This window comes from Onychomys torridus, chromosome 1 (genome assembly GCF_903995425.1).
Source record: "Onychomys torridus chromosome 1, mOncTor1.1, whole genome shotgun sequence".
Classification (NCBI taxonomy): Eukaryota; Metazoa; Chordata; class Mammalia; order Rodentia; family Cricetidae; genus Onychomys; species Onychomys torridus.
The window spans coordinates 141760515-141772651 of record NC_050443.1 but is presented as its reverse complement, the minus strand read 5'-3'; the positions used below and the strand labels follow the sequence as shown (position 1 = coordinate 141772651).

The window sequence follows — 12137 nt, the reverse complement described above, 5'->3', positions numbered from 1 at the left end:
AAAAGCTAAATGACTTTTGCCTTCATATATGGAGCCAGGCTAGCTTGGTGACTGCTCTTCGGTTAAGTCTCACAAATCAAGTGCAGAGAGTGATAGGAAGTTGAAATTGTAATCATCATGGGTCTCTGTTTTACATCTACATAGAGGTACAACTTTACCTGTGGAAAAGTACTAGAAACTTTCACAAGCCACTCAAAATTAGCTCCAAGGTGGTGACCATCATGATTTTCTGATGGCATATTCACAGCACCACTGTCATCCTCATTGATGTCAGCTGGTTAGGAGGAACAGGGATTTCTTGGGAGAAGCAAGACCAACCTATGGACTAGTCTCAAACTGTTCATTTGTCTGTATTTGCCTTAAGAGTGTAATCTATAATGCTTCCTCTGTGGCCACAGATCACTCTGACCATATTGGGTCAGTGAGGAATGGAGAATGAGCCAGGCCAGGAGTCTCACAGCATGTATTCAGTTATCAGAGTACTGGGTTTCCTGGAGCAATCTCTCAGCTTCTCAGAGTCACCATTAACCTATTTGCAGGTGAGGTGAAGAGTTTGCATCTAGTAATCTTCAAGATGCTTTTGCATTGCAATATTTTACTTTTCTCTCTTTGCCTGGTGCTACACATTAAAGTCCCTGATTTCAGCACCCATTGAGATCTATTTCAGAACTGTGTAGGAGCCTCCTGAATACTTTTAAGAACATTGTATTTGGCACCAGAAAAAAGGAAAGGAGGATGAAAGGGACCAAGAACCTGGTGTTGCTAGTGTCTTGCCCAGAGGGTAAAGAGAAAAGAATTGCAGTGTGGTCATCCTTGAAGGCCATTATGTTCTGCTGATGGGGACATCATCTCTACTACTGCATTTGCCTCTGTCCTCTGTTCACTCTGTCTGTCTTATTTCCTCCTCTTCATTTTCCAACCCTTTCCACTTTCCTTTGGCTATTTCTAAAACATCTCCCAAAGGCAAACAGCTCTGCCCACTAGCATTGCTCAGTACCCCTCATATCAATCTGGAAAGCTAAAAAAGCATCAGACCCCTATGGCTGAAGGGAAAAGGTCTAGAGAAAACGCATACCTCCCTTCCAGCAAACCACCAGCTGACCTCCAGGAAGAGGCTTCTTCACTGATCTCTCACATCACCGAGTCACCTATCTGCTCATTATATATACATCGTAAACAACACACACATATATGCATATGTATCAGGCATTCTTGCATGCTTTGGTGATATGAAAACTCACTAACTTTAAAGAGATCTTATCTAAAAATATCCTACCCCAGAACAGTAGTTTAGGGACATGTTTCCTTAGTTTCTTTCCCATTGATGTGAAACACTCTGACAAAGCAACTTGAGAGACAAGGAGTTTACTTTGTTCATAGTTCATCATTTAGTCCATTGTCATGGGGGGAGATACAACCACAGGAGCTTGAGGTAGTCAGTTGCATTGCATTCACAGTTAAAAAAAAAAAAAAAAAGCAGAAAACAATGGACGAATGCAACCTTCAGTCAGAGGGTCTTCCCACCTCAATTAGTGTCATCAAGATAAAGCCCCCAGAGACCCATCCAAAGGCCCATCTTCAAGAGGATTCTAACTTCTGTCAAGCTAACAATTAACACTTGCTGTTTCAATTCCACTTCTTGTCAATGTGACACCCAAACATCATTTTTATGTCATAATCTTTCATCCTTAGTCCCTAGAGGCTCAAGACTACATTATACTATAAAATGCACACAGTCCAACCTTAAACAACCCTATGCCTCTCAATAGTTCCAACACTCTCAAAATTCTCTCAACTATGAGCCCCTATAAATTTTTTAAGTTACATACTTCCAATATATAATGGCACAGAGAAAGCATTCCCATTCCAAGAGGGAAAACAAAGAATAACAACAAAAAAATCAAATTAAAACAAACCCAAAATCCATTAGGGCAGGCCCAGTCCTACAGCCCTGCCACTGAAGCGTGTGTGAATTCTCTCTTGGGTAGATTCCACTTCATGCAGGAACTCCCATGAAGTCACTCCTTAGTTAGGATAGGGCATAAAAAGATGAGTGTTGAAGATTCTAAAATATTTGTCTAAAGAGTTCTGCCCACATGATGCAAAGGCTTGCCCAGTGTGACTCTTGCAGAAAAATAAAACTACCAATACTCTAAAGAAAATGGAGATTGTCTCTCTTATTTCATTTGCCTTCTATTGGGTATATTGATTTTCTCTGCACTCTATCAATTTGGGTGGCAAAGGAAAGATTGAATGGTCCAAATGTCTGCCTGCAGCAGCAGATTTTGCTCTCTGTGGATTCATCTCATGTTTGTTCATATACTGGAAACAACTTAAAGCCTTTGCTTTGGTAAGAAGCGAAGAATCACACAGCAGAGACCAGGGGGTAGAAGGACACATTCCCAGATCCTTGTATTGTAGAGATGGGAACAGTGAATCCAGCATCTGCAGAAAGCAATGTAGATATCAGTTTTCTTTCATTTGATTGTATGTTTTAACAGTTTTCCCCAAACAGTGAGCTCTGACTTTTCAAATGAACACTGTCCTCAACTTCCTATTGAATAATAGAAATAGATACTGCACTAAGAATTGAGGGATTTCTTTGAAATACAGGAGGAGATGTGATTTTTATCTTGTTTTCTTTCTTACCCAATTCTGATTCTCCGAATAGGAGTTTCTTCTTTGTTAATATTTTATGCAGTGAAACAAAATCATTCGGGAGGTAACTCGCTGACAGCTCAGATCAGAACTGTTTTCTATGCACCTTGGCAAAAAGAAGAGACTTGATGGGAAAATAATGAGGAGAATTCATCATTTTGCCGAGGCTTGGGGTTTTTAAAACTCAAGCTGCTCTGAATGCCACTCTGCAAGGAGCTGGACAAAGTTTCAAAACTCAAAATAAGACCGGAATTATTTTATTCCTCCAAAGCCCATGAGATGGATGAATCAGCTCTCCATAAGTCATGCCATTTTCTTCACTTCGATTTGGATGGAGCCCCAAGTGTCAGCTCAACAGCACCTACTCATTCTCTCTGCATGGCACTGCTTGGGTCCTGGCATTAGCGCCCAGTGGGAATGTGGCTTTGTCAGTTTCCTCAGCATTGCCTTTACACCAGCTCAGCTGGGTCCCCCTCTGTGACCTCCTAGTCATTTTTGCATATCAACAGCCTCATTTCCAAGATTAAGTCCAGCCAGGGCACAATTCCCATGATATATCGTTATATCCATTATATCCGATGCACATCTTCTCTCAGGCTCTTCCACTGAGCAGCAGCAGCAGGGAAGAAATCTGTACTTGGTCTCTTTCTGTGTCTTCCCTTTTCTTTGGCTTTCCCCCGACTTGCTATACCACACTGGCTTTTGGGGTGTTGGGGGAGCAAAGTAGGGTTCAAGACATAAAAGAAGGAAAGTGGACAAAACACTTTAGTGCCTGGTGCTGTTTAATCTCAGACTGATGCCCTTAAACTGCAAATGGTCAAAGGCCACTCCTCCCATGGCCAATGAGAATTGCACTACAGTTCCAAGAAAGGAACGATGCTACTTCTGGTTGGCCATATGAACCTCTTCCAGCTTTTAGGAGTAATGGGATCAGCCACACCTTCTCGATGCACACAAGCAGTCCTCTTGAGAAGATTTTTCTGAAGTGCTGTGGCCATAAATTCTTATTTATGTTTAGCCATGTGGCTTGGTACCTTTTCTCGGTTCTGCCTTGTCATCTTGCTTCCTCTGTGTCTGACTGGTGACTCCTGATTCAGCCTTCCTCTTTCCAGAATTCTCCTTGTCTGCTTATCCTGCCTATACTTCCTGCTGGCTACTGGCCAATCAGCATTGTATTTATCAACCAATCAGAGCAACACATATTCACAGCATACAGAACGACATCCCCATCAGGCAGGCATACATCCAGTCACCTTTTTATTCCAACTAAGCCCCACCTCCTAGTTTCTACAGCCTTCCAATAATGCTATCAAATTATGAATCCATTAATCACTTAATCTATTGATTAGGTCAGAACTCTCTAGATCCACTATTTCCCCAATGCTCCACTTCTGAACATTGCATTGGGGACCAAGGCTTCAACATGAGTTCTGAAGGGATATTTTATATCCATGTTCAAACAAGGTCCCACCCAACGTTCATGTACATTCCTTTCATCTTTCAATGCTGTATAAAAAGATTGGAGTCCGGCTCTATTAAAGAACCATTCCAGCCCTTGAACTAAGGGTTCCTGAATATATGCATCAGATATGCAATGTAAGCGAGTAGAGTAGAGATGACTTGCTGTCTTGAGTGTTGTCTATTCATCATGGCAGCAGCCCAGCAGGTATTTCTATCTGGAACATGTTTCTTCAGCCTAAGTTGTACCAGGAGGCAGCTTGTCTGGGTAGCTAGCAAGATGGAAGCAGACAAAGAAGCTCTAAAAATATGGCCAAAGGGAGATGAATCCTAGCTGAGTCAGAGGCTACCTTTGGCACCACGGTTAAGCTGTGGGCAATCTTTAGGGAAATTCTGGATGGTCAGGCTGGTTGAAGACACATGCTCAGGAACTGTCCTCTGAGTTCTTTTCCTAATCTACAGCGAGAAGGAGCTGCTAAGGTTACCTGAAAGGTTTCACTAATCCGGAGAGCTGCTGTGAGGAAGAAGGGGGGCTCTCTTCAGAAGCAAGTGCGCAGACTGCACTCAGGCCTTTTGCAGGAGGCCTAAGCTTCAGCTGGTATTGCCACAGACTACTACTATCTTTCTAGTGAATTCAACAGCGTTTTATCCGGCACAAACCTCACATTTTGAAGTATAACTAAGCATTGACTACTAATAGACTGAGTTCCTGAGTGTAGCAATGCAGTGCAGAGGAGTGCCAATGAACATCCTGATTCTTAGTCTTGTGGGGTGCGGCGAGCTCCTCGACCAGTGGGAGGTGAGGGGCCCCAAGAACCAAAAGGCAGCTGCTTATATAGCAAACCAAGCGAACGGGTCAATCTGTGATTGGATCCCACCAGAATGCAAGCACGGGGAGCCACGGGATAGGCTGAGGACATAAGGCCAAATTACCATATACGCGCATGCACAAGCCTCGAGGTGCGCAGCCCAGCAAGCACAGCCAAATATGGAGTTGTTTACAGCAAAGCTGTCAGGAAGTCAGCGCCATCCTAGAATGGCGGCTCCCCACAGTGGGGAACCCATTGTCTCTACTTATAATCTTCCATTTTTAGTTAAATTGGTTTTTCTGGTTGGTTGGTTGGTTGGTTGGTTGGTTGGTTGATTGATTTTGAGAAAGCATGTCTCATGGTATGCTATATAGCCTAGGCTAGCCTCAAATTTATGATCTTCCTACCTAGGACTCTACAGAGTTGGGATGCACCACCATGCCTGGCCTAAAGTTTGAACTCTGGGCCTGCAGGCTCTGCAATGATTTGGTTGATTATAAAATCCTATACACCTGTAGTAGGTTCATATCTAACCGAGTTTCCTTGTACCCAAATCCTAATGGTCTGACAAAAATCACCTTTCCCCAGGGTACCAGAAACTCAGCAAACCTGAGCCACATAAGATTGGTCTGAGATGGGTGGGAAAACTCCCATAATGCCAGGTGCTAGACATGGTTTCTTAGACTGCCAAGCTACCTTCTTCCTTCCGTGGATAGAAACACAATGACTACCCGCTACCTGCCACTAGCCCCAGCTGGTCCTCCTCAGAGCAGATTTCCCCAGAGATGCACTCAGCCAGGGCTTTGTCGTTCTGCTAGCCTGGCCTCCAGGATCAGACACCTGAACGGTCATTTCTGAATCATCCTAGCCCCTTTAAATCAGATGGTAACCTTGTGATGAGCTGTCTTTTTTTTTTTTCTGGAAAAAAAATTCCATGTTACTCAGGTTGTCAGTAAATAGTACCCAACTGTGTCAACAAGGAATGCTGGAGAAGAAAAGAAGGGCAGCTGATTGTGGTCTAGGCTAGTGGTTCCCTGTGAGACTTGGTGTCAGCAATCTTGGTATCGTTCCTAGCAACCTCTCTGACTCACTTTGAACAAGTCACAGTCTGTTTTCTGGGTGCATTTTTGGACCAGAAATGTGACTGTGGTTTGCTTGGCTCAACACCGCAAGCATGAGTTGTTGAGGAGGCACTTCAACCATTAATGCAGGGATGAAAACAGTGTCCCCACAGCAGATGAGCAACTGTCCTTGACCCTCTGATGTCTGTCGACTGAGAAGATGTGTTTGTCATGGGGCTATGGCTAAGAAATTTCTCTAGCTCAGCACAGTAATAACACAACACTAGAGTGGAACAGGTTGTTTCCAGTGATCTATTAGGGGCTTTCTAGACTCTTTGGAGATAAATCACCTATCTCACCTTGGGCAGAATGATTTCCCTCTTCCTGGCTGTGGCATTTGAGTTCCATTAGAAATAGACACTGAGCTAGAACTGGGGGGAAATGCTTATGAAGAACTAATGCAGAAACTATCAGTGTAGCTCATTACTACAGTGGGTGTGTGCATTTAGGAGTCATAGAGGTTTTAAGGTTCTATGACCGTGCTTTATCCTTAGTTATTTTAAAAGCAAAGTGAATAACAAAATAAAAACAACAAGTCCAGCCTTGATGACTTCATCTTTATTCCAATGCAGTCATGTACTAGAAGTTTTCAAACTGTACAGAGATCCAAGAGTACCTAGTAGCCACAGAAGATATAAGGTCTCCATGAGTGAAAAAGCACCCTTGCTGTAAGATACAGATCCTGAGAAAGAGGAGAGGCCAGGCCTCCAGCAGAATAGCCCAGCTGTAGTGTCTCTGGTTGCTCTTTCTCTGGCTAGGAGCATCGTGGAGCGGTGTGTCCTGGGTAGGAATACCATCATGAATCCACAGGTGGGGCAGCAGAGACTGGCAAGCTGGTTTCAGTGGCTGCAGCAAGTTCTGTTGCAGAACTGTGACCCACCTCTGTGCCCCCACAGTGAAGTATGAGGAAAGACAACCTTACAGCTCTCTCTTCCTGGAAGCACCCCCTCGTGAGGTACTGTTCCGCTCTTATGACATCACAAAAGGCATCAAGGATGTCAGCTCTGTCTTTTATACTCCCATGCTTTCTTAGTAAATGGGGCCATGTTAGAACGGAGTCATTTATGGTCACATGTGTTCTCCACTGTCAAGATGTTCTTGTTGAAGCAGGCTGGATCCTAGGATTGGATTAGAGGGAGGGGCATTTGACTGTAAAATAAGTAGTCTTCCTTACATATCAGAAGTTCTTTGGATCCCACTTGAGGGTATGTTGCTTTGATGCACATACACAATATTTTTTAAAAATGACAATAAGGAATATTTATTATATGTCAAAATGTGCTGCTCCTAAATTAATATATTGAAGTCCTAAACCCTTGTACTTCAGAGCGTGCCCTTTTGGGGAAATAAAGTGTATTACTTTTCTCATCCTCACGATCAAATACCTGACAGAGGCAATTTAAGGACTTTGAAGGTGTCAGAGGAAACATCAGTTGTGGACTTGACACACCTGGGAAGAGGGGACTTCATCTGAGGTATTGTCTCCACTGGATTGGCCTGTGGCCATGTATATGAGGCATTTTCTTAATCATTAACTATATGGAGGGAGGAGCTCACTGCGGGAGGTACCATCCTTGCGTGTAGGGCTGGGCTACATGAAAAGTAGCTGAGCCAGCTAGCAAGCAGCATTCCTCCACTGGTCTCTGCCTCAGTTCCCACCTTGAGCTCCTGCCCTGACTTCCCTCAGTGAGGGACAGTGACCTTGGAGTTGTAAGATGAAATAAACCCTTTCCTCCCCAAGCGACTTTAGTCTTGGTGTTTATCACAGTAAGAAGGCAGTCTAGAACAGAAGCCATAGCAGCCAATGGCTCCATGTTGGCAGGAGCCTGTGGCTAGGATTTCTCACCTTCTAACATACTGATGTAAGAGTAAACAGAAAGTGAACCATGGGCAGGGATGTGTTAGAAACCTGCCAGGCACCACATCCCAAAGGATCCATACCCTCTCAAAACAGTAGCACTATGTGGATACCAACTTTTCAAACACATATATCTATCTGTGGGAGACATTTTACAGTCTAAGCATAATATGGAGGCTTGTACATGCAACTAATAAGATGCAGAAGTGGGCAGACTCCTAACTGAATATGGAGAGTGTCCTCGAGGAAAGGAAACTTTGTGTGGTGACATATTGTGCACCCTAATAAAATTTCCCTGAAGATCAGATAACAGAACAAGCCACTAGATTAAACATAGAGGCCAGGCAGTTGTGGCACACATCTTTAATCCTAGCACTCAGGAGGCAGAGCCATCTGGATCTCTGTGAGTTCAAAGCCACCCTGGACTACATGAAATTGATTAAGTCTAGGAGGAAAACAGAGGCAGGCAGTGGTGGCACAAGCCTTTAATCCCAGCACTAGGAAGGAAGTGACAGCTAGGCGGAGAAAGGTATAAAGGTGTGAGGAGACAGGAACCGAAGCTTTTCAGGCTGAGGAGTCCTAGAGGTAAGATGTGGTAGTAGCTTGTTCCTTTGTCTCTCTGATCTTCAGGCAAATCTTATTAGGGTACAATATATCACCATAACTTTGAATGTAGGGAGAAACACAATTGGGAGAATCACATGTAAAGATAAAGATTGAGCTACAAGCCAAGGAATGCTAAGAGACTGTCAGCAGACCACCAGAAGCTAGGAGAGAGGTCTGGGACACATCTTTCCTTTCCATCCCTTCAAGGGAACCAACTCTGTTGACATGATTTCAGACTCTGAGCCTCCAGCACTGTGAGACAATAAATTCCTGTTGCTTAAATCACCTCAAATGGGGTATTTTGTCATCATCAAACTAATATATGGAACATCACTTAAAATTTGATAGATTTGCCACACAAACCTGGATTGGGGGCTGCTATGATAGAACACCAGAGCTCTAAAATGGAAGCCCCAGGCATCAGATGTAGAGTTGAGTACCTATAATTCAATTCTTCAGGAGCCTGAGGCAAGAGGATTGGGAATTAGAAGCCATCTTGGACTACAGCAAGGCTCTGTCTCTAAATAAATAAAGAAAACTTTTTCAAAATAAATTTATTTATTTATTTACATCCCAGTCTCAGTTCCCCGTCCCCCCTCCCTGGCCTTCCCCCACTCCCTTTTTGCCCTTCCCTCCCCCAGTCCACTCCTCCTGTTTAGGAAAAAGCAGGTCTCCCAGGAGTATCAACAAAGCATGGCATATTAAGTTGCTGTAAGACTAAGCACCTCCCCATGGATTAAGGTTGGGCAAGGCAACCTAACCATTAAAGACTAGGCTCACAAACCAAAACTAGTATAATAAAACCTTTTAAAAGCATCTAAGCTCTCCATAGGTTACATACAAACATTAGTCCATTTCCTATGAAGGACTCAAGCATTCACAGAGTTGAATAGATCCAGGGGCTTCTGGATCTAATCTCATCCAGACAGCAAAGGATGACAGTATTCTCATTCTAGAGCCCAGGAAACTGAGGCCCAGACAAATTCAGAAACCTGCTCAAGCCCAGCACCTCGCCAAGGAAGTGGGATTCAAAGTCAGTTCTCTTCAAGGGCAAATCAAAGCTCTTCCAAGTCTCCATATTGTTTCTGCTTCGGCCTTTTGTGGGGGTTAGTGGCTCTGGGTCTGCCAGGTGCTGCTGTCACCAGGGTCCAGCATCAATGTCATCACAAGTTCAGACTCCCAAACCCTAGCCCTGTCTGTGAGCACTCTTGGAACCACTCAACCACACAGTATGCATTTGATAGAAGTTGTGAAAATATGTCCAGGAGGGTCGTCCCATGCCTTTTATATAAAAGGCAGTACAGTCTTGATGTCTTATAGCTCAAAGAAGGTTTAGGAAGGGATCACATCTGATGTAGTGGTGTATACATCTGTGGCAATTCAAACACTTCGAAAATGACACATCTTTCCTGTGTGGATAATTTACTTCAATCAAAAGTAAAGGAAATTTAAATTGCTTCTCATCTGGCATTTGCAGTATGCAATAAACTCATGCGTCCAGCTCCCAACTATTACATTTACATACGCATGACCACCTTCCTCCTCACCCCTCCCAACGGATATATTAAAGGGAGTCCATAATGTCACCATCTCATCTGCACCTTACCAGCCTGTCTTACCCTCTATTCTGTTTGTGTGACTTCCAGGCCACTATATGTACGTGGACTCTGTTTACGTTAAGCACTTCCAGGAGGTGGCCCAGCTCATCTCCCCGGTGACCACAGCCCCCATGTCTGGCTGCCTCTCATTCTATTACCAGCTTCAGCAAGGAAATGACAATGTCTTCTCTCTGTACACTCGGGATATGGCTGGCCTGTATGAGGAGATTTGGAAAGTGGACGGGCCAGACAATGCTGCCTGGAACCTTGCAGAGGTGGAGTTCAATGCTCCTTATCCCATGGAGGTAGGTGAGCCCTGGCCTGGTGGCATGCTAGGATGCTACACACACACAGGCATGGAGGTCATTCCGCTGTGTGTTCCTACTTAACCTCAATCGTGCTTTTGAAGATAGGTTTGTTTACCTTGACTTTATTTTTTTTATTTTTAATTTAGTAAAAAACAATAACAACAACAACAAATTGTGCCAATTTATGTAGTAGTGTGATGTTTTGATTCATATATACCGTGTGTGGCAATCAAGTCATGATAGCTAGCACAAACAAGTATCACCTCAAACATGTGTTATTTGTTGGTAGTGGCAACATTTAAAATCTCTCTTCTAGGTATTTTGAAATGTACAATGTATCATTATTAATTACAGTTGGCCTACTGTGCAATAAGAAACAAACTCTACCTTTTTAGTCTGATTGTAATTTTATATCCAAAGACTAACATCCCCCTTTCACGGCTACTCCTGATGTACCTGCCTCTATTGTAATCTTTTAGGGGGAGGGAGGCAGAGTGATCGCTCAGCCAGCGGTTAAGAATGCTGGCACTCACGGAGGCCAGTTGATCCCTGGGAGCTGGAGGTGTGTGTGTGTGTGTGTGTGTGTGTGTGTGTGTGTGTGTGTGTGTGCGTGCGCGCGCGCGTGGCTTGTTATGTGGGTGCTAGGATCTAACTCCTGTCCTCCTGATGGTGCAGCAAGCATTCTTAGCTCCCGATGCATCTCTCCAGCCTCTTAATTGTTTTCCTCCCTCTCTTTTCCCTTCTCAGTCTCCTTGCTTTTCTCCCTTCCTCTGGGACCCCTTCCTTCCTCTCTTACTGTCTTCATTTTCCATCAGAAGTTCTCTAAGGACAAGTGTGGAAATCTGTCTACCAGCTGAATTTCCTGCTGCGTGTTCCCTTTGATCTTGTGCTACAAGCATGGAGAGTTAAAGGGGGAGAGGGCCCGCGGGGCCCGAGTATGACTCCTTTCTGAACCTCCACCCCAGAGTTCCCAGTCATCTGGGGTCCTGGATGGAAATCTGAGTAGGCAAAAAGGAAGTCTTCAGGTGCTGGCTTTGGGCACCTTCCCTCTGGTTTGAGCAGCGGAGATGGGCAGCAGGAGGCAGATGGGCAGCAGCAGCAGGAAGCACCCTATAATGTTACAATTCCTGTGCGTACCTCTAGGATCCAGACCCTGAGTCCTACATCCCTTGCCTGTCTGCCTAGGAAGTCATGTTCCTCAGTCTTTCCTACACCCAATGTTGTAGCTGAAACCTAGTCTCTGAGACCCTTGGACTTTTCCAGTGACCAAATCCTGGGTGTCCTCTTCTGTGGCCCCTGTGGCATTTTATCCCTCTTTGGTGGTCTCTGCCTCTGTTCCTCTCTCACCGTCTCCCTATTTTTGTGGCCCTTTTCTTGCTGCCGGCCACTCTGAGCAGCTTAGATGCTGCCTCTCCAGCTGTCAGGAGCCAGCTGCCTTCCCACATTACAGCTCAGGCTCCGTATGCTCAGCAGTCACTGCTCCACCGCCCCCACCACCACTCTGCCGGCTGCTGCTGCTTTCTGCATGTTCCTCACTGCGTAAAAGAAAAAATGACTGGACAGAAGCATTTTATTGGGTCTGGAACAGCAAGGAAGGTCTCCCAGCTTAAAGTCTCCAGACCAACTCCCAAAGTGAGCCTGAGCAGCCTGAGTATAGCTAGAGAACCAGTCGCAGCCTTGCCTCCTGGCACCAACCACAGCCATGGAGACATATTTGAATC

General features: G+C 44.6%; 1 protein-coding gene across 1 annotated transcript in view; it reads left to right on the top strand.

Moving 5' to 3' along the window:
• Mamdc2 (MAM domain containing 2) overlaps window positions 1-12137 on the top strand; it is a 159126-nt gene that overhangs the window by 79237 nt on the left and 67752 nt on the right. Inside the window, exon 6 of the mRNA XM_036205401.1 lies at window positions 10157-10413. Within this exon, the coding sequence (XP_036061294.1) occupies window positions 10157-10413 (257 nt within the window). The remainder of the gene's footprint in view (window positions 1-10156; window positions 10414-12137) is intronic.